The 22370-nt window shown below is 46.1% G+C and overlaps 1 protein-coding gene across 1 annotated transcript in view; it reads left to right on the top strand.

Annotated features, from left to right (window-relative positions):
* The first annotated feature begins 313 nt into the window (after positions 1-313).
* The window catches only part of LOC306980356 (insulin receptor substrate 1-B), a 39725-nt gene continuing 17668 nt past the window's right edge, over positions 314-22370 (top strand). Inside the window, exons 1-3 of the mRNA XM_079579704.1 lie at positions 314-1331; positions 12547-12851; positions 12981-16080. Of these exons, the coding sequence (XP_079435830.1) occupies positions 983-1331; positions 12547-12851; positions 12981-16080 (3754 nt within the window). The 5' untranslated portion in view covers positions 314-982. The remainder of the gene's footprint in view (positions 1332-12546; positions 12852-12980; positions 16081-22370) is intronic.

Genomic DNA, 22370 nt, shown 5'->3' with positions numbered 1-22370 from the left:
GATCTGTGCACGTGTGGTGCATGATGTGTTAAACAGACCTTTTGCACATAGTAGCTCAGACATACATGTGTACACAGAACGAGTGGACAGAGGGGAATTTTTTTGGCAATAAATAGAACAGGATGGGCTCAGTGGAGCGTCAACACTGAAATATTACACACTCATAGTGATGCTGCGTTCACGAGCCGAGAAATTGTAGGAAGTCTTCTACACCGCTTCAAACCGCCAAGGGCCAAACAAACTTACACATCCGTAAATGCGGCCCTTAAGTATTTACATCATCCGTCGCGCAGCTACCGGTCGCATTTATCGACTCAGGGAAGGTTTCAGAATATTGTGTGGGTTTTATTTAATTCAAGGGAGATCCGAAACACAAGCGCGCGAAAACCCGGAGCTCTGCGCTCGCAGCATTGGCGCGTCCCGTGAACGCCTCGTGTTCCTGAGTACTAGAGCAGAGTGAGTGACAGTCCCGCTCCTCACTACGGCAGCACGAGCCGAGCCAAACAAGGCGCCGGGGGTGGACGGGCAGCGGACAGCGTGCAGCGGAATGCACCGACCTTTGTGATCCGCGATGCACTAAACGAGTCAAAGCGCTCAGGACAGAGTGTGTGTGCTGTGGGAAGGACGGGAGCAGCGCGTCGACCCCGAGGCGCATGTGCTCACCCGAGTGCCCCTTTTAAAAACTTGTGCTGCTGCTGCTGCTGCTCCGCCTGTGGGGCTTGAGAGGAGCGCTCGCTAATCGACTGCAAACAGACTGGTATTAGCTGGAGCTGCAGGAGCTGGACCACCGGGACAGGAGCGACCCCCGAAAGCCCGACCTCTGCCTCCCCTCTCTCACTCACTCCATGCCTGCGTTAATGTGGGGCAGCGGGAGGGGAGCGGCACCGTCAGCCCAAACTTGCAGAAACACTACAGACTGAAAGAAAGCTGCAGAGGAGGAGGGGGGGAAGTTGTTTTTATTTGTTATTTGCGGAAAGCTGTCATGGAGAACCAGGCGCTCGAACCTCATGGCTGCGAGGACGTGAGGAAGAGCGGCTACCTCCGAAAGCAGAAGTCCATGCACCGGCGGTACTTCGTGCTGAGGAGCGCGTCCGAGCGCGGCCCGGCCCGACTCGAGTACTACGAGAGCGAGAAGAAATTCCGAAGCAAGGCCCCCGTCCCGAAGAAAGCCCTGCCGCTGGAGACCTGCTTCAACATCAACAAGAGGGCCGACTCCAAGAACAAGCACATGATCGTCCTGTACACGCGCGCCGAGAGTTTTGCCGTGGCGGCGGAGAGCGAGGCGGACCAGGACGAGTGGTACCAGTCCATGGTGGATCTGCAGTGCAAAAGTGAGTAGAAACTAGTTTTTAAAAGTAACACAGTGAAGACAGTGTCAGGGGGGCTGCTGCGTGCGCGTGTGAGTGTGAGAGTGAAGGGGAAACGTGGCAGAGGCGCACTGCAGATCAGGATACTACATCAGTGTTCATGATCATTCAAGCCCATTATCAGATGACATGGAGTAAACCTTTTTATGCACGGTTTGCTAGGGTTCAATTCTGGCCATGTGCACTCACTCCCTATTCTTATTGTGACCCCCTTTTAAACTGTACTCTGTCACTTATGTGTCAGACCTGATATTTACTGTCAATCTTCCCAGACAAACAACTGTTTTCCGCGTCTGGACCCAACAAGGAGCATTATTGTTTTCCACTGCCAACTTTTTTTTTCTCTGTCCAAACACACCCTTCGTTCTTGTTTACTAACCATTTTTCCTGCTGACCTTGCAATATTACATGTCATGCAGCATTGATCCTAGGCATGACTCAACAGTGCAAGATTGCCACATCTACTCTACTTTGGCAACTGTTTTGACACTGAGAACCCAAAGCATGCAAAGTCTTCAACTTTTGGATGCACGCTCTTTTAGTTAAACTTTGCCCCGTCCACTACCTGCTAAAATGTCTGAAATGGTGCCTATTCGGGCCGCTGAGTAAACACCGCTGTCGGCACAGGGTTGGCGACCACAGCAGAGATCACCTGTCCAGCCGAGAGACCAGACGGGCCACCTCTCGTGGGAACGGGTGACTCAGTCTGAACAAGCACAGAGATAAGGCCGGTCCAAGGTGCCTGCTGCCACACATGACCCGCTGCCCCGTGTTACATAAAGTCGCTGATAGCGAACGAGGCGGGGACTGTACGGCCAGGCTCACATCGAACACCTGTGGAAAAGCAGGTCACGCAGATACACGGTCAATACTGGACTTTGGAAGGAGTGGTGTTTCTGGGATGTGGGCAGTAGTTGCAGTTTTTCATGCTGTGTGAAGAGGATAAAGCAAAAAATCCAGAAATTGAAATGTATCGGCCATGCTATTTACTTTCCTCAGCTAAATCTACCTCCATGTATGTACTTAAGTTTGTTCGAAAACACTTCTTTTGCCTTCCTTTTCACTTCTTTTTGTTGGCGTGACTTTACTGTACATCAGAATCCTGTGTGTTCAACAAGTTCACGACCCAACTTTGACACTCAGTTGGCTTCTGCTGCCTGCTGTGACATCATCTGCATACCTAGTTTATTCTGATTCATGGTTATCCAAATGTACAGCGCCCACTGATCACAAAATCGCGTTGTTAGTCGATCACTGGGCAGCAGGATGAGCGCATCTCAGGACTGGAGTTTGAATTGGACATAGCCCTCGCTTCTTGTTAAAGTTCAAAGTTGTTTCCAGTGGATGCGTTATAGGATTCAAAGCGCAGCCCTTTAAATTTAATAACATGTCAACATCTCCGCCTCCCCCGCCGCTCGCACACACAACTCCCTCTGTGTGTTTTTTTGTGTGTACTGCCCACTTTTCCCAAGCGTTCGACGACTTTCCGAGAGACAGTGAAGTAAATGGACAGATGTTGGAACAGAGATGCAAGGCGGCCTGGGGAGCTCTAAGCAGTCCCCCCCCCCTCCTCTTCCCACCACCCCAAAGTTTTAAGAAAAGTGTCCCTGAGTGAGGCAAAGCCGGGATTAAATGCACAATGATCTCACAACACTCAGCGGGTGGAGAATAAGCAGAGCCCACTCGATTTCGCCATGACTGTTTTTGAAATTACAAGTCGGTTGTGTCGCGCCGTCGGCTCCCCTGTGCTCCTCTTTTGTTGTTTCCGAGTGTTGGGTTTCCAGTGTAAATCTCTCTGTACGACAGCGACAGAAGGGCTGCGGCCGGCTGCTGTGTAAACTTGCACGCTGGCAGGCCCTTTCTTGTGGTGTGCTGTGCAGCTTATGGACTTTTGCATGTGGGCGCAAATGAGGCCACAGACTGTCATATATGCCTCGGCGGGCTGCGAGGTTCCCGATGTATGGTGCGTTTGTTGGTATTGCACTATCAGCAAGTGTAACGCAATGTACTGCTGCACCTGTCTCATTGTACAGTGTACAGTTGTGGGCATACTGGCTTGACAATGCAAATGTCTGTGACTATAGGGTTGTCAAAAGCGATACCCACAGATGAAACTAGTTATTGATACTTTGCTGTCTCCGTTAGATTGTTCATGCCACGTGAATGGCTTGTGACTCTTATGGTCTTGCATTGCCCTTGAAATCAAATTGCTTTATGGACAAATAGTAACTAAGTAAGTAGTTTATAAAGTGCTTTTCGCAGATAAAAATCACAATCACAGCTTTCTTTAAATTACAAAGTCTTGAAGTGCTTTTTTAAATTTGCCCACACAGTTGACTTGACAAAATGGGACTCTTCTGGTTGCACATGTCAAAAGTCTGGCGGCAGCATTTTGTATAATCTATAGTTCGTTTAGAGTCTCGTCTTGTTGAGACAAGAGGCAACAGAATTGCAATAATCAATGACGAGACAAGACGTGACGAGATGAAAGTGACCACAATTTCCTCACTTACTTAAGAGGCTGTTTCTGAGACGAGCCCGACGCACCAAGTTCATGATCAGGAGGGTCTTTGCATCAGAGGCGATGATCAAGAGCTTCTGTTTTGTTCAAATTCATCAAATAAAGGTGATGATTTATTAAATGATAATGTCCTATATTCAGACGTATAGTATTTAGAGTAAAGCTTTGCAGATCATTTGTAGTGACCCGAGAAGGGAAAAGCTGAAGAGGTTGATACAGTCATTAAAATAATGTAAGTATCTCAACTGACATGTTATGAAGGCCATTTATAAACTGATAGTGTGCACTCCCTGAAACATTTGGAAATACTTGGCCTACTGCTGCACAATGTCTAAATACATGCCCCTCTATTAGAAGTGTTAGGATTCATCGCTGTAACAAGCATCGCCCGGTATGTGGGCTGGTGCAGTTTATACACGATCCCCAATCCGCTCCAGTCCCATTAGTACAGTCCGCTGTTTGTCCCTCACTTGTCCCAGCGCAAGTATTCACAGCTCGTAGACCAGAGGGAGACACGGGATGCTGCGCTGTGCCTCTCGCATACTTTCCAACTCGCCACACCTTCAACTCGATACCTGTGTAGCCGTAGGGTTGCGTAAATCCCGCCGGTAGCCGTAGGGGGGGGGGTGTCGGAAAGCAGCTTGAGGCGTTCTATAATTACAGGGCTTTGGGTTGGCGCAGCGTGGGGTCAGCAGCTTCACAGAACAATGTACAGTGGGATACGGTAGAGAAAATAATCTGGACTACCTTATATGATGGGCCTTCAATGCTGCTTACTGTGTCAGGGTTTAGGGATCGTCTCCTGAAGTGGGGAGAACTCGCATCCTTTGCATTGTTATTCTGTTGTTCGTGGGAAAGCAAGTGCAATTTCAAGCTTGAGGGCACCTTTCTGACCGAGCGTGATTATTAAGATTAGATCAAGTGTATAACAGTTTATCAAGACTCAGCCTTAGCCAGAGGTTGAGGTGGGGCCACGGGGTATTGTTCGCAATCCAACACCCTGGGAATTGTTGACCTCAATAAAACAATGTGTCTTGAGTCCAACTTGGAGCTAATGCGAGGAATGGACACACCCTTAAGTCCGCATGCAACATTCAGGGCATGTGTGATAGCGGCCGCCTGTTTTATTGTTGTCTGAGCGTTGACTCGCTTTAAGGACAGGTATTATCTATATGTCAACAGTGTCTGACCTGTTGTGATTGTGTAGCTTCTATCTTTTTGATGTCATTGTGGACTGTATACACTGGTCACAGCATGTAAACCTGTCCTATTATCTTTAATCTGAGGTATTTGTTAGACTAAGTAATCATAAGCAAGTGATTTATAGCTGTGTAATTACTAAACATATCTAAACATGAAAGCGGCATTCTCTTTTATCGTGTCGCTGATTGTAATTTCCTTCGTAGATTTATATGGAATATGCGTTGTGTTTTTTTACTAGGATTTGTTGATATCTAGTTTGTATCCTATAGGCCAGTGTAACGGCTCATTTGAAAGCTAAGACCTATGAAACTGATCTAAACTGATCTTTTTCCTTGCATTGATGCCGTGTTGTCATCGTCACTCTTTCACTTTCTTCTGTTGCTTTTTTATGGAATTTTTGTTACTTTTTTGTTACACTTTCACATCACTGTTTTATCCATTTTTTTGCTCTTGTGTCACTTGCTCTTTTGTGGCTCTTTGTCAGTTTTTGTTGTACTTTCATTGCTTTTTGTTTCGTTTTAGTTATTTTTCTTTGCTCTTTTGTGGCTTTTTTGGTCACTTTTGATGCTTTGTTTGCATTTACATCCTTGTTTTCTTCTCGTTTTTGTCGCTAGAAGCTTTTAGTTTTGGGTAAAGCCAAACTGGACAAAATGTGCTCGGTTCAGGTGGGGGTTAAGAGGTGAAGAAGATGATATTAATACATTATAATATCCATAAAGGCCTATATCAGCAAAATAAACCTACATTTAAACCTGACTGTTTTAGTGAATAAGAATTCCCCCTCCAAATATAGGCAATTTCTGTGAAATGAAATGTTAAAGGGGCTAGAAGATGCAAGTTAGCCATTTATACTCACTACTGTCACCTCAGGTCATGCGTGTAGCTGCACCTTCTATATTAAGCTAGTGCATGACGGCACATCAGACCTGAAGTGACACCTTTTTGAGTGACAGTGCAGGATTTTAGAGGCAGTTGTGGTGAACAGGTCTGGGCTCATTCTACACATTAGGACATTGTTGGAACATGTAGGCTAGAGGGAGGAAAATACATAATTTTAACAGTTTTAAACTCTGAATAGTCCCTTTACCCACAGCAAACGTTTCAAAGGGGCATCTTTGTTCCTCAGTGTGGTGATCAAAGTTTCTCAGTCTAGAAAATCAATCGAATGAAAAATGTGTGTTGTGTTTTCTGTAAAATGCATTTGAAACCCTCATAACACGACATTAAATGATACAGGGAAATCAGTTTTAATTTATGTTGAATAAATGATTGTTTCCGCTGCAGCCAAAGTTGTAAATGTTCTATGCTCGCCACAAACCGATTATCACTTAAAACTTTCCCTATCAGTGTTGAAGAGCCTATAAATCAGCTTGGATGCGACATCTGTTTGGGAATAATGACAGAGTTTGTTGAGTTTTTGTTTCCGTGGAACCCATTTTATCTTACTAAAAAGCGAATGTACCCCATAATTACTGCTGCACATACATCCTCTTACTGAATACGTCCGCTCTTGGTAAATATCCTATTCTGGATCTGGATGTGACCGTTTGCCCTGTCGAGTGGACCGATTAAACTCTAAGCCGCACTTAAGCGCTGCTCGTCTCCCCAATTAGCGGGTAATTAGTGTCTCGCGGTCCAGTGCCTGAGGCTGACGGAGAGACCGAGCGGGTGCATGAAAGTCCTGCACCCTTTTTATGATTTTATTGGTTTTAGCCTTAATCCCCACTGCTTAGTCGCACAAACAGCTCAACACAATGTACTCGTAATCACTGAGTGTGCAGCCAATTGTCACGAGGCCAATTAGTCCCTATGTTGTATATTGTTGCAGAATGAAAGCAATTAATGGTAAGACGTTGGTGAAATACTCCATTTTAAGTTTGCTGGCCATTAGTTTCACCACCAGAGCTTATAATGCTAATATCTTATCAATCAGCCACTACTCAGTGACTGTTTAAAGACTAAAGTTTAGCTTCTTGGATTGAAAAGCAGTGTCTTCTATTAAAAATGAAGCACACCATTTTCTTACTTTACTTTAGGTAATACTAAAGCTGCACTATGTAACTTTTAGTGACTTGGTGGCTTTATGGATGCAGCATGGCACCTTTGCTTTCCCTCACAGTGGCCTCGAGGATTCTCTGGAATTGTCTGTATTTGGGTTTCTGGCAAATTTTTGGTACGAACCCCTTAATACAATTGATCCTGGAGCGTCATAAAGGCCACTGTGAGGGAAAGCAAAGGTGCCAAGCTGCACCCATAACGCCACAGAGTCACTAAAAGGTCAAATACGGACAATATTAAGATTTTTTTATTCACTTAAAAAGTTACATAGTGCACCTTTAACCTAAAAGAGTACAATATGTAAGACCCAGTTCCTATTAAGATTCGGGCAGTAAAATGAACTGCAGTTAACTCTATACTGCAGTTTGCGTTATTGCTCTTGAATAAAAAGAACAAAAGTGGATGATGAAAAGACAAATGCATTAAATCTAATACTGTATCAAAAGATCTAACCCAGGCCTGCATCTTGTGTAGCTTTATATTCATTCCCACTTCCCAGATCCAGACTTTCCTGTTTACAGTAAAGCACGGCAGGTATGAGAGTTACCATTGGCCACTTGTCAATTAAAGAGCCTGCATTTGATTGACAGTTGGCTACAGCCAGCGGCAACACAATCCATTTAGCGGATGAGTACACATATGTTGGACGTGACCGAGTGGTCGGCCCCGAGATGCAGAGGAACCATTTACAGCCCGGCGCTATTGATCGCTGCCAGTTTGATCTTTAGCCATTACTGCTCTGCTCGCGGAGTCAGGAAGTTCAACGTTGGGGATTTATAAGCTTGTTGGGACTGCATTTAGACACGAGTGCAAACCTGTGGAATCCTCCTCATGAGAGATGCAAGACAACAACCTTACAGGGTCAGGATGGACCTCGTGTCCAGCTGTTGGTATACCTCAGAGAAATTCAATTGTGCAGTGGGAAACCAATGTTAACACGAATCATGTGTGGTAACGTGTACGTGCTAATTCAATTGGAGAGATTAATTTCATGGGGGGAAATTGATTGTAGCGTTGCATCACAGTTGTTATCTGTTTATGTTGCTTACAAAAGAGTAAAACATTGAAAAAAGAAAGCACAAATTCATCCACTTTAATACCTAATTTTCTTTTTTGCCATTGATTTAAAACTCAGCTTCATTTTTGCATTGGAAAAAAGAAAAGGCACATTTAATTGCATCATTACTATGCAAAGTACAGTGTTAAACATGGGAAAGCTGCCTTGTTTCAGCAGAACCGTGTGTTCCTGCCAGATGACTGACAGGGACACTGTGTTTTAAAACTCACCGACGAACTCCAGCTTCACGGCTGCTTTAAAACGGACTGTCAGAGATTTTTGGGGTCAGGCAGCAATCGGCCAACCTCGGGAGCATCAGCAGTAATTTCATGCGCTTTTGTCTTCTTGCGGGTAACTGGAACCACATGTGAAATGGACCCGAGGCGGATACTGGTCCCGGGGAAGCTTTGTGTCCCCCCCCCCCCCCCCCCCCCCCCTGTGTGGGCCCAGATGCGGCTCCGCAGATGTCGGGCGATGGATAAGGCGATAGGAAGTCGAGGAGTTGGAGAAGACTAAACGGGCACACATGGCAGCCAGAGATTAGGGAGCTATCAGGTTCATCCGCGGACACAGCTGCCTGCTATCTGCCCTTTACTGCTAACCTGGAATGGCACACGGGGGGTGGCACCCACACAGTAGCGGAGATAGTGTCGGAAAAAGTGTTTTAAGCCTCCGATTCACGGTGTAATATTAATGATGTTACAGCTGCAACACAGCGTGCGGCGCAGTGAGGTCAAAAACTTGAAACGGAACCTGGTGGGAGCTTTAGTGCCAGAGCGGCTTTTCCCGATTTGCGGTCTGCATTTGCACCTAAGGAGTGAGATTTTGTTCTAAATCTTGCTGCATTATCTCTGGCTTTTTGCAATACATTGTGAGCATGAGCTTGGCCTTAACGTTTCTGCTCACTGACCACCGTGGCCAGTCTTCTTCAAATATAACTACGCACCTAATGCTTTCACTACAGCAATAATCCATGTGGTTTTGACAGTTTTGGTTATATGTAGATGAACATAAAATACAACAAAAATGCAGCTAGTGTTAATGCCTGGCATCATCAGCATCTTATTGGCAAATATGCAGCTAAACACACCAGCTCAACACTTAAGCATTTTCTTTTTATCTTTGCCAGAGGCACTGTCCGCTAACAATGCCCCCCTGCTTTCTTGCTGTGTTAAAGCTATTATCGCTTTAGACCTCCACAGGAGACCTACTTTCTGAGGATTTGCGTGATAACCATAACAATAATCAGACTGCCACTGAGCGAATAGCTGTCAATATCACAGCAAGCATCTAAGAGCCCGGGGATAAACATTTTGTCCTGCTCTATACCTCTCTTAAACCTTCATAAGGGAAAAGAGATAAACAATATTACAGGGTGCCTCCTTTGCAAATTTAAGTCTTTAAAAATCTTGGCTGAGAAAACTGGGTTAGATTATGGCCTTCTTAATATGCAGTTTATGATCTCAAACTTGCCTGAGACTGCAGTGTTGGCCCCAGAGGTTGCCACTCTTTGAGCCCCGTGTAATTCTGCCCTGTGTGGTCGTGTGGAGGGTAAACACGCAGCAGGAGCCAAAGAACGAACTAGTGTAAGTTGTTTTCTGTTTACCAAGAGAGGGGAGATGCTGTAGTGTAACTCTCGGATGAAAAAAAACTGAAGCAACCTTGCATGAACTTGTAGACCAGGCACGCAAGCGGTCGCCAAGGTGAGGGGAAGGTGGACTGAAAAAGAGTTGTGCTCACGATGCCCTTATTCAACCAGCAGGTCTCTGTACCTCCAGGTGTGTTGCTTCTTTCAAGTGCATCTGACTTCCTCTCCTCATGTCCTCACCTGCTACGGGTGTGTTGTTCTGTCATGCCGTCCTATAGGGGTCCCAGGAAGGTCATTGTTTCATAACCTCTTTTCCTTGGGTCAGTGTGGGAAATTATATATTGTCTATACATGTGATGATAATCCCAAAAAAGACTTTAACCAATTCATCAATAGTTATTAATTAATATAGTTATGATTTAATAGTGATTTTCAGCCCATTGAAAACTGCCCTTTATCCAGTTTGGGGTCCCAAGCCCCATTTGAGAACCGCTGCACTAAAGAAAAGCCAGTGGCGATCTATAATTTATACCAGTCTGTGTGGGATCAACCCAAGCTTTATGTAACCACAAAAGAAGCCTGCCATGTTCAATAGGACAAGACGATGTGCGCCCACTGGACTCAGGGACAACCCCTAGAGCTTATCCTGAGAGGCACCAGGGGGTTTTTAAGGGCACAAAGTTAGTTTAGGTTAAAAGAACATACTGTACGCTCGACAAAATGCAGCCTCTTTGCAGCTTTTTGGCCCTTCTTGAAAGATCAAAGGGAGCTGTTGAGAATAGGAATATAGTAGACAAAACTCGTTTGCCTCCCATTACAACAAGGGAAGAAATGGCTTGCTCATTCAAATACAGCATTTAATAAAAACATATTATACTATCATTGCATTAAGTTAGTTCCTTTCAGTTCTTTGCAGATGCAGGCAGCAGTTCACCTAACGTAGAAAAGAATAGCACAAACTGAGCGACATTCACGTTGAGTTGAATTGAGTTGGCAGAGAAGTCTATCCTAAAGCTTCAAACTTAGAATTGAAATAGTCTAATTCATCTTTACAAGCGCTTCAGCTCCAGTTTTGACCCTCGCTGTTGCCCTGCATGTAATGGCCTTCATATCTCCACAATCTCATTCCCTCAGTCTTCACCAAAATTCCCCAAACCTTCCCTTCCTGTTGTAAATCTAAATCGAGCTGGCAAACAGAACTCCTTGCACAGAAACAAGCAGCACACAAAATTCACTGTGCATGGCCTTGAATGAGTCATCTAATATAAGGAGGAGTGCCTTCACACACAGCCACTAAGCCACAGCCTCCATGGCTCGCTACAAAATGGCTATTCTAAGTCTCTTTCAAGTCTTTCAAGTCTGCAGTTTTTCTAGGGGGGGGAGGGAAACTAAAGTTTGTCTTTTGCAATCACAAGTAACTGTTTTTGAAAAGAGGATCTTGGTACGTACTTGTTATAACGGAAGCTTGGCTAGTATGGAGACCAATGTGCATGCCGAGGCTTATTGTCCACATATGGTTGTCAATGAGGGATTACAGAAGCGACCGACCATGGGAAAAGAGGAGCATACTCATGCAAACGTGCTTTTGTGTGATGCGACTGCTCTGCAATGCTCCTATAGCGGAGCACCAAGGCTCTGATCCTTCTCCAAAAAACGCTCCCAGGGCAGGTGCTTTTATAAAGGACATGCTGTTCCCACGGTGGGCTCTGGAAGAGTCTCAAATGCTGTCATTAAGATAAATGATCTGCGTTTTAGTTTGATATTTGTCTTGTTCAAACATATCCACATGGGAAACCTAGAAAGTCTAGAATCATTAAGATAAAATGTAGAGTTTCACACTCCATGACATGCTCTTAAATATATCTAGGGCAATTCCTCAGATAATATCCATGGGTCATATTTCATGACTAATCCTTGGCTGGTTGTCAATACAAAGCAAGTGAGGTAAATATTTAAGATAATCTCAGACAGTTAGCACTGCAGCTTGAAATTATTAGAGTAATTTTGGACCTAATAGGCACATTATTGTTATCTGATGTTTGATAATTGTGTCTTTAAACTGCTTTAAACTGAAAACAGGTGGCCAAATGCTATCAAGTCTGTCACTTTTCCTCAAGGGCTAGTATAGCACGATCAGATTAACAAAGAGGCTTGTGTTGTGTTCAGTAATTACTAATGTCTACCTAATACAGTGACTGAATGGAGCGCTTGTGTTCCCCTAAAACGGTTTTACTAGCCACTAACTCTGTCTATTGTGGGCAGACAAAGACTCCAGAGGTGTCTCTTATTGAGTGCTTGCTCTTTACTTTCCAGCCACTCAGGTTCAGCAGAATATTCGCTTCATTGACAGAGTCCAAGCTTTTCCACAGGGGTGGTTTTTGACAGTCATCACTTTGTAAGGAGCATCAGCTGTCAACAGTTTAATTTTTCAGGTCATGTTGGAAGTGTATATGTAGGTGACGAATGAGGCCTCAGGTATGAAGCCTGCAGCAGGCACTTGTGTCAAGCTGCTGCATGTGCACTCGGAGTTCAGATCTGCTCAGAAATCTTTAAAAATCCTGTATCAGCAAAACCTGCCCAATAATGGCTTCTACCTTCAACAAATGTAAATAGGGGTGCTTTCTACAGGTGTTCACTTAAGTCCAGTATTGTGAAGGTCACAACATTGCTGCTGCAGCAGTTTAGTTTCAAACAACATGCTCATGTGTGAAGAATCATCTCTAAACCCGATTCCTGCTTTTTGTTATTGCAGGTAAAAATCCAACTGACAACGGAGCAGAAGGAGGCGACTATGGTTTGCCCACTCCGGGACCTGCTTTTAAAGAGGTCTGGCAGGTGAAGGTGTGGCCCAAAGGCTTAGGTCAAGCCAAGAACTTGGTGGGAATCTACCGTCTCTGCCTTACTGACAAGACCGTCAACTTTGTCAAACTGAACTCTGACGCTGCGGCTGTCGTCCTACAACTGATGAATGTCCGACGATGCGGCCACTCAGAAAACTTCTTCTTCGTGGAGGTTGGACGGTCGGCTGTGACGGGCCCTGGAGAGTTCTGGATGCAGGTAATTTTATAAATAGGACTCCCTCATATTCACTCACCAGATCTCAGGCTATACTTAGTAGCTCCTGATAAACAGTGAATATAGAGTCATGAATTTGAAACATTTCACTGCACATTTGTTGCTTTTTAGGTGGATGATTCAGTCGTGGCCCAAAACATGCATGAAACTCTATTAGAGGCCATGAAGGCGCTGAGTGAGGAGTTTCGGCAACGGAGCAAGTCGCAGTCCAGCTCTGGCCCAGGAGGCGGAGCCACAGCCTCTAATCCCATCAGTGTCCCCTCCCGCCGCCACCACCCAAACCCTCCTCCCAGCCAGGTGGGCTTCACCCGTCGGCCCCGAACTGAACCTCCGGGGGGAGCTAATGGAGGGGGTGCTGGCGTAGGCAGCGCCAACGCCTCTCCCACTCCGAGACACAGTTTCCCAAGATCCCGCACTGCCAGTGACGGCGGAAAGACTGAGGAGAATGCAGTGGGTACCACCCCTCTACAAGGACCAAACTCCAGCCCTTCCATCAACAGGTCCTGCTCCACCACCCCGATCCTCAGGTCAAAGTCCACCCGTTCAGTCCCGACCTCAGCTGCTAAGACTCCCCTGGGACTGATGCGCTCAATTTCCACCCCAGCTCCGTCTGCAACCCCAAGCCTGTCCTCTAGCTCAGGCCACGGCCCAGAGTTTAGCGGAGTCCCATCTTCCGCTCCTGGCCCGGGGTGTGGCTCATACAGCCGTGTGCCCTCTCATCGAGCGTCAGTCTCAGGCTCCCCCAGTGACTATTGCTCCTCTGATGAGTACGGCTCCAGTCCGGGCGACCATACACTTCTGCCTTCCCCAAGTCTCCCTGGGAGCTCTGTGGGAAGTGTGGGCAGCCAGTCTCTATGCGATGAGGAGGCCAATTACATTCTGATGGGACAGCGAGGCAGTGAGGCTGGCAGCGCTAATCCAAGTAATTTAACTAACAGCCCCAAGCCAACGCCGGGAACACCAGGCAGCAGCTCCCAGTCTCAGACCAGGAGAGTTTTGCGCCGTTCTTCAAGTCGTGAATGTGAAGCGGAGCGCAGGTTGCTCAGTAAGCGGGCGTCCCTGCCTCCTATGGCTCTAGAGAGGCTGGTACCGAGACAGCGCAGGGCAGAGGAGCCAACAGACGAAGAATCGGCTGACTACGCCATCATGTCGCGGAGTACGAGCCGGGAATCTTTTACGACAACATCCTCTTCCACACAGAGACAGTCCGTTGCAGCTGGGAGTGGATACTTGGATGTGGCTAGTGAGTTGAAATCTGAAGGAGGAGGAGGCGGGAGCGTTGATGTTGCCGTGGACAATGGATATATGTCCATGTTGCCTGGTGTTACCCAGCCCCAAGCTTTAACTTCCCAGTCTATGGCTGTGTCTGTCCCTGAATCGGACTCTAAACCTGCGGATGACTACATGGCCATGACGCCAAACAACAGTGTGTCTCCCCCACAGCAAATCAGACCTCCCAACTCTGATGGCTACATGATCATGTCTCCCAACAGCAGCTGCTCTCCCGACCAGCGAGGGGGTCTGTCGGGCGGCGCCTGGATGACCAGCGGCAGTGCGGACAGCAGGGCAGGTAGCGACTATATGAACATGTCCCCTATCAGTGCGCGCTCTATCAACGGCAGCCCCCCACCCCCAGATCACAGCGCTCATTTGGAAAACAGTTCTCATCAACAAACGCCCAAGATGGTGTATTCCTATTACTCTCTGCCACGCTCCTACAAACACAACCCCTCTGGACATTTCGATGACGGGCTGGGGCGGGGCAGGCGGGCCAGTGGGAGCAGGGGAATGGGGCGGGCGGTGGCGGGGCGTCAGGAGCAAGCGGCAACTGGTAATTCAGCCAGCGGTCGTCACCTGTCGCTCTCGTCGTCATCCTACTCCTCCAGCTCAGCCAGCAATGAAAGTCTGGGGGACGGTGACGACAGGCCACCCCTCGGAGCCAGTAGTAAAGCCCCAGGTTCTCAACCCAAAAATGGAACCAAGCCACAGCAGAAACAGATGTCAAATGGGCTGCCAAAGCGAGGCGGTAAGACTAGACCTGTTAGCCTGTTTGTCGACGTTTCCAAGGCTAACACTCTTCCACGAGTGCGAGAGAATCCCCTTCCCCCTGAGCCCAAGAGTCCTGGGGAGTACGTCAGCATTGAGTTTAAGGGAGAGCGGAGTAGCCAGCCTCGAATCGGAGGAGGTCGTGGGAGGGGTCTCAGACATGGCTTATCCCTGCCTCATGGTTCGAGTACTCAACAAACCCAGAACAGACCCATCTCTTGCCTGGGCAACTTTGCGCCTCTCTCCCGAAGCCCATCCGCCCCCATCTCCCCGCTGCCTGTTTCGGAGTACGTTAACATGGACTTGGGCCCGTCTCCTTCTCCCTCGCCTCATTCACACGTCCCTCTAGTTTTCCCCACTTTCCACAGTCCGCCAACACCGCCAACGCTGGCCCATGCACCCAAAACAAGCAAAGAGGTCACGGTCAGTTTGCGTGAAGAGCAAGCGGCAGTGCCCGAGGCTACACGTCGCAAAAGCAGAGAAAAAGTTTCAATTACCGAGCTGGAATCCCCGACGTCCTGCAGCGACTACACAGAAATGGCCTTCAGTTTGAACAGCGCCACCGCATCCAGCGTCTCTCCCCAGGCTCCCTCCCCAAACCGGACTGACCCTTCTGTCGCCGGCCTATCCCATAATCTGGACTTCCCTCTCGCCAAAGGACCCAACCCAGACCACGGCGCCAAAGTCATCAGGGCAGACCCCCAAGGACGACGAAGGCACTGCTCGGAAACGTTTTTGGCTCCCCCGCCCCTCCCGAACCCCGCATCCACGTCCTCCTCCTCCGCTGCCACGCTATTGCCGGAGCATGCTCAGGCTGTCGCTCGTCGGCTCGGCTTCGACACCCTGCTCTGGGGCAACGGTGCGGTGACTGACCCGCCCTCCCAGCCTCTCCCCGCCAACAACCAGGCTTCACCCTCGGAGCAAGGCCTTAATTACATAGACTTGGACTTGGTGAGCAAAGAGGGTCCCCCGTTGGGCTTGGACGGGCCCTCCGGTAACCAGGCCTCCTCCCGCCTCTTCTCCCTGCTCACGGGAGGCTCCGGCGGCGGGGGAGTCGGCACAGCGGTCGGGGGCAACAACAACTCCAGTCTTAACACGTACGCGAGCATCGACTTCTACAAATCTGAAGAGCTGCGGACACAAGGCGGGAGCAAGGAGGGAACAGGTATGAGACGCTTCAACAATGCACATATTATCATCCCTTAAAACAATGCATCTCTGCTCTCTCTCTGTCCTCCTCCTGTCTGTCTCGATTTTGATTCAGTAGGATAAATCCAATCACATGTGTAATGAAGCATCACTGGGCGCCAGATTAAAATAACACTACTCTAATTCACTTAACTACTCGCTGTAAGCCGTAACAGATATGGATCAGCACACAAATCAATATAAACTTTATTGTGTGGTTTCATATCATCTCAATTTGAAAAGAAACAGCACAGACCCATGAATGATTTTTCCCTTGGTTTCATTGTTTTTTTTAGATTTATGCAAGTATTGAAACATTATGTATTAATAGCATTGCAAAACTTCTCCACTTGAAGTCAATAATGCATTTAGTGATCTATTAACATGCCGGCCCAGTTAAGCTAATTGTACATTCGACTTTCCAATAGCACTAACACTAAAGGGGAATGAATGGCTTTCAATTGAAGCATTCAGCCTGAAGTTTGTGAACTGTTGAACTCTTTTTATTGACCCTTCAGTCATTGATGATTGACTCTTTACTTGGAAGGCAAATCAGTGCGACCATACAACTCTGTTACAGATTAAAATGTCGACTACACAGAGGTCACCGAGTGGATGAAGTGCTGTTTGTTTGTATCCAAAGTCAGGTGTGGTAATGATGGGGCACAGAAGTACCACTTAGCCATGATAGTTTAAATTGCTGTAGCTCGCAGGCCATCATTGTATGTGTTTAGTCACATGAGTTGTGTATTTTCCACTAGGGCTGCATCATTAGTCGCAATTGAACTGAAAGACTGAACTTCGAAAAAAAGAAAAATTCTATCTCGCTAAGGATTTGTCATGTATAAATCATGCTAACCCTGTTCAGAAATGCATATGATTCTTGCATTGATTTAGCTGTTCAGTCTTCCGAGAAAGTGCCCAGATACACACAGAACATAATCATCACATAAATCACAAACCTGATCGCAGTTCATTGTTTTTTTTTTCCAGAATTGTGCAGCCCGGGTATTTACTTTATTGGATGATTCGATGTTCTTGCTACAGAACAATTCTCTTTATTCACGGCCTCCAGAATAACATCTTTCTCGCCAATTCCAGTGTTGGCTTTAATTTGGCTCGATAATGACTCGGCTCCTGCAGATTTTGCCGATAAAGCAGCCATTAAACAAAGAAGGATTTACACGCAACAGTAAAGTCCTTAGTAGTTCTACTTAACCTTCCACTGCGGGGCTCCCGCTGAATGCCTCCTGCCAAGCCCAGTTGTTTATGTAGCTTGCTAGTCCGCACATGATTTGTACTTTTGGTTTTGCTAAAGCTGAGAACTCCAGGGCTTTGCGGTAAAGTTGACTCCACACTTGGGGTTAATAAAGAATTTAAGGCATTAGCGAAAATTCATCACGGGATGTTGCGGTGAGAGAGGCACCGCTCAGCTCAACAGTTGGTTTTGTAAGCTCCTCACGTCTGCGTTCATACATTGTCGTCTCGGTTTTATTGCGCAAATTATAGCTGTGTTGGTTGAAGCATGCAGCGTTGACTGGTTGTATTTCGAAGAGAACTGCTCGGGGCTTCCTCAGTGGGACCATATGCGCTGGCCGTACGTCAGAGCACTGGCGGGGTGGGGGGAATGTTACACGTTGGCTGTGAATGTTTGAGATAGAGGCCAGCGCTCTCCATTGCCTGCGTACAGTGTTCCCCCTCCTTTCATCACTCTATTCTGCCTCCCCCCCTTTCCTCCTTCAATAAATGATCCTTTTGTTCGCGTGTTGTGCCGTGGTGGGCTGACAGGCCTCAGCAGGGCCCGGTCCATAGACTCCTCAAATTCACTCTGTAATTTTGCGCCTCCTGCCTGTCCCCCTCTCTGCTCTTTAGACGCTATCTCTGGGTTTGAATCCACTCCACTCCATTGTTGTGCTGCGTCTTCTATTCTCACTCACATCTTTGTCCTAGTGTGACATCAAAACTGGCAGATTTTTGAAATTCCTTCCCTCCCTCCTGCTCGCTGCGTGCTCCATTGTTCAACTGGTTTTCATCTTTTGGCGCCTTCTCTTTTGTCACCAAATTGTTAAAGAAAGGGACTCGTCGCTGGAATGGTTTAGCTCAAAAAGAATGTGAAATTGAGTGGAAATCTTTTTTAAGTGCAGGGTAACCCAACTTTTAAAGCCCCAGTTTTCTGTCATTACAGGGTTTTTCCTCCAACAAGCAGGGACTTGTGCAGGAACTTGTGCAGGAACTGTGTGTCTCAGAAGGAGTGCTTGGTTTTGGCACAGCCTGTTGAGAGCTAAAAAAGAACATCAGTAGTGGGCTGTGTGCCAATCCTGTCGGACGCCCCTTATGCAATGTGCTATGGTTGAAATGATTTCATTCAATTTAGGTGAGCAAATTTATCTGGGGCATTTTTCAATTAAGTAAGTCAGCAGTAACTTTTTGACCCTCGCGCGATTCAGATGTCTGACATTTGGAAAACACAAAGTTCAGCCAATGAAGCAAGACCTTCTCCTTAGGGCTGCACAGTCGATCACAGTCCAAGCAAAATCTCAGTTTGAATCATTGCAATTAATCATCTACTTTTGCAATCTACAAATACAAAATATTATGTTCCATTTTCTGATCTGAAATGCAGTCACATTTCAGACTTGATATGGATTGATAAGTTAAAGATAAGATAAGATAAGATAAACTGCAGATTTAATAGTAATTGCAACACTTTTTTTCTCAAATAATGTTGGCCTACTTCCCAAAAGGAATCCCGCGACCTTCCCCAGAGCAATATGGCTTTGCAGCATCTCACAGGCAAAATGTTTTCATCTAAATGAAATCATGCACCACTCCCACGGTCCCTGCAGGACAGCCATGCGAGGGAATCTTATTATGTGCACTCCCCCTTGCCCCGTACCAACTTATTTTATTTCTTCACCATCTGGAGGAGGGTGTTTGCCAGCCTCAAAATAACCCGTGGCTCTTTCAAAACACTTCCCTGAGAGACACACTTCAGGGAAAAATAGCATAGATGATTTTTTAATTTACCGCGTTTTATGAGCTATTCATGCTCTTGTGTAATGCTTTTGTAATAGCTCATCTCTAGTGACACAAATGAATCAATTGCTTTCTAAAGTGCACTGTTATAACTGGAATGTCAGGTATAAGCTTAACAATAATGACTCAAAACAAGTCATTCAAATGGCGCGCGACATTCTTGCCTCCATCACGAGTGTCACACCACGTATTTGTACCTTCAACAAAAGCGGAACGCTGATTTGAGATAATGGCATCTTTGTGCGAAACGGTGTGACAAACGGGGCCAGCAGTAGGCCAGACTTAACAGCACTAGTGTTATGTAAAGCACAACCACGTGGATGGGACATGACCCCAGCCTCTGTGTGTTTGTGTGTCAGAGCAAATGTGCTGGAGGCAGACACAGCTCCAGTTCACAGCAGCGAGCTCACAAGCCAACAGCGGCTGGGTGACTGGAATAAGATAATAAAAACCTATACTCAATCGTCATCTGACCCCTGCGACAATCGGCTATTTGGGCAATGTCTTTATTTCGTGATTAATATCCTTTTTAATTCAGCTCTAGATGTAAATAAAGATATCTTTCCACTCTCATTCCTCCCATTGGTCAGTCCAGTCATATTTACACTATTTAAAGGAACAGGCCACTTCTGTTCCATACTGAGATATGTTCTTACTTGAGCATAGACGAGTTGATGCAAACCTGTCTTGTCTTTACGCGTGTGCTCAGTCACGCAAAAAGACCGAACATGTTAGCATTTAGCCTCTCCTCTTCTCCTCTATGGGGCCAAACCGGGCTTGAGTAAGAAGCAACCAAGCTCTTCCCCTATTTAAATAGTAGATAATAGAGTAGTTGCACGAAGTCTAGTCACACAAAAGCAAACATGCCGATTTTCTAAGCAAATAAAAAGGGGTTCTATATTGTATGGCGTAATAAAACCTTCGGAGTACTTCGACGTCCGCGCAGTGTGCAAAGTGTAGTTCTGTCGATTAAAATGTTTTAGTTGATGAGATCTTTAATCTCAATCAGCCAAATAGACTTTACAAATGATGTTCAAACTGCACAGCTTCAGGAAACTTATAACAGACCCAGATTTGTTGAAATGTTGAATTTGACTGGTTTGGGAAGCAGGAAATTTAATGAAATTCTAGACAAAATATTGGTCAACAAAATAACCACTTGACGGGCTCCACAATTATGGAAATGCATAATTCAGAGTCATGCGAAAATCTTTAAGTTAATTTACGAATCCAGTATCTATAAAATCCTTTTTTCTATGTCGTTTGATGGGGATTAGGTGACCTATGGTTGGATTAGTCAGATATGTGGGAGATTAACAGTTGATTTAATAGAAGCTTGCAAAAAGATTAATTCATTGGCTATTAACCTCTAATTAATCTCTCTGATTCGGTTTGCTGCGGTGTAGGACTCTCTGCATACACACAGATATAGAAAAGCAGCGATCACGCCTCGTCATGTTGGAATTTGAAAGACATTTTCCACACTATAACCTAATTGATTATGCAACCAATTTACCCCATAGGAGGATGGGTGGATGGGGGGCCAGACGGGTTTACAAAATGAGAGCAGCGGTCCATGGGCTCTGATCAAGGCCGTGTAATTGCCTATAGTCGTTTGGTCTGAGCGGTGGTGTGCACGTAGCAGCATTTCTCCAGTGTTTGGGTTAAGTGGAGTGTTGAAGGCTGCGTTTAGCACTGGAAAGCTGAGGAGTTCTTTCCCACTGAATCCAAAAACAGACTTTGATGAGGTCATCCCCACTGCAGCGGGACAGGCTCATCCCGGACCTCCCCTTCTGCCCAATTAGGTGGATCCCACGGCTGGCGCAGTAATCCGCACTGAATACAAAACACGCGCGGCTCTCTGGCTGGTATGCTTTGTGACGGGGGAGGTCCAGCTGCTGTGCGGGACGGGACAGTTACCTCACAGAGCCGTGTCTTTGTATGAGTGAAGTCTTTAGTATACAGTCAACTAATGTGTGTCAATTTCCTAAAAATAAAAAATGCTCTTTATGCTAATCCTTGCCCCAATTTTTACAGGCAAAAGCTTGTTTTTTTTGCATGTGAATTGCTGCGCTGGGGGATATGTCAAAACATTTCCCTCACGCTGATGCTCTATTTAGCTGGTACTTCTGTTTATTAGAGGGCCCAAGCCAATCATTGATATTTTTATGGCCAGAGTTGTTCCACAGCCTTTCTGCTATATGTATTCATTATATAAAGTCTTGATCTTGTTGGAAAATGAGACGTTAGAGTGAAAACCATCTCAGTGGAATATGCAGACCTCGCTGATTCTTTATGGAAACACTAAGGAGCGTTGGTGCACTCCATATAAACTATACATACAGTAAACGCACACCTGGGAAAGGCCGTTTTTAAGTTGTGTGTTTAAAGTCCAAACGTCTCACTTTCCACTGAAGGGCGTGTCACTCTGTCATTTCAGGTTAAAAGGCCTGTTTATAGGCCCAGCGCTGCAGGTGCGCACAAGATGTAAAGATAACCCACAGACTCAAGTCGGTTGCTGTTTGTGAGGCTAAACTTAGAGCTGTAGCGAACTGCAAGTTTACAATCCACAGTAGGGAATTCATCTTCATGATTTATAGTGTACAGCATGTTTCTAAAAGTTTCTATAAATCTAGTAAGACAGAACATAATTGTATCTGCACACCCTGCTTTTAGGAAACCCCAAGAAAAAGAACATTTCTGCTTATACTCAAGCTGCTATCAAAGCAAGTATGGCTCCTGGACAGACCGGATTCTCAACTTGGACTAGGGCTGCACAATATGCAATGACAAAACTGAAAATGCAGTATTCATACCTTTTGTGTTTTATTGTGATAACAATATAATTATGATATTTTACAAAACAATTTCTACATGGTAAGTCCCAAATTAAAGCAGTGCTAACTGATGCCCCTAGAGGCCATAAGCGTCACATGAGAGTAAATACTACGCTGACAGAAAAGACAAAGGGAGAGAAGGATGTTGTACATCCAATTACACAATGGAGATCACTTTTTTCACTCAAACTTGGCTGTAAATACTGTTTAAGTGGTGCTAGCCCGCAGTTAGCTTTGCCCGTTAGCCTGTTAGCTTCTTCGTGATTCCATTAGTGTGTATTGGGGCCTTCGACCCGGAGGCAGCAGAGTTGCAATTGTGGTTTTCTGGCCAGAGACACCAGGGGGAGATGAAAGACCTTCCAATCATCCCATTAACACTTGTATTAACCCCAGA

This window comes from Gobius niger, assembly GCF_951799975.1.
Source record: "Gobius niger genome assembly, chromosome: 21".
Taxonomy (NCBI): domain Eukaryota; kingdom Metazoa; phylum Chordata; class Actinopteri; order Gobiiformes; family Gobiidae; genus Gobius; species Gobius niger.
This window is presented reverse-complemented; position numbering and strand designations above follow the sequence as displayed.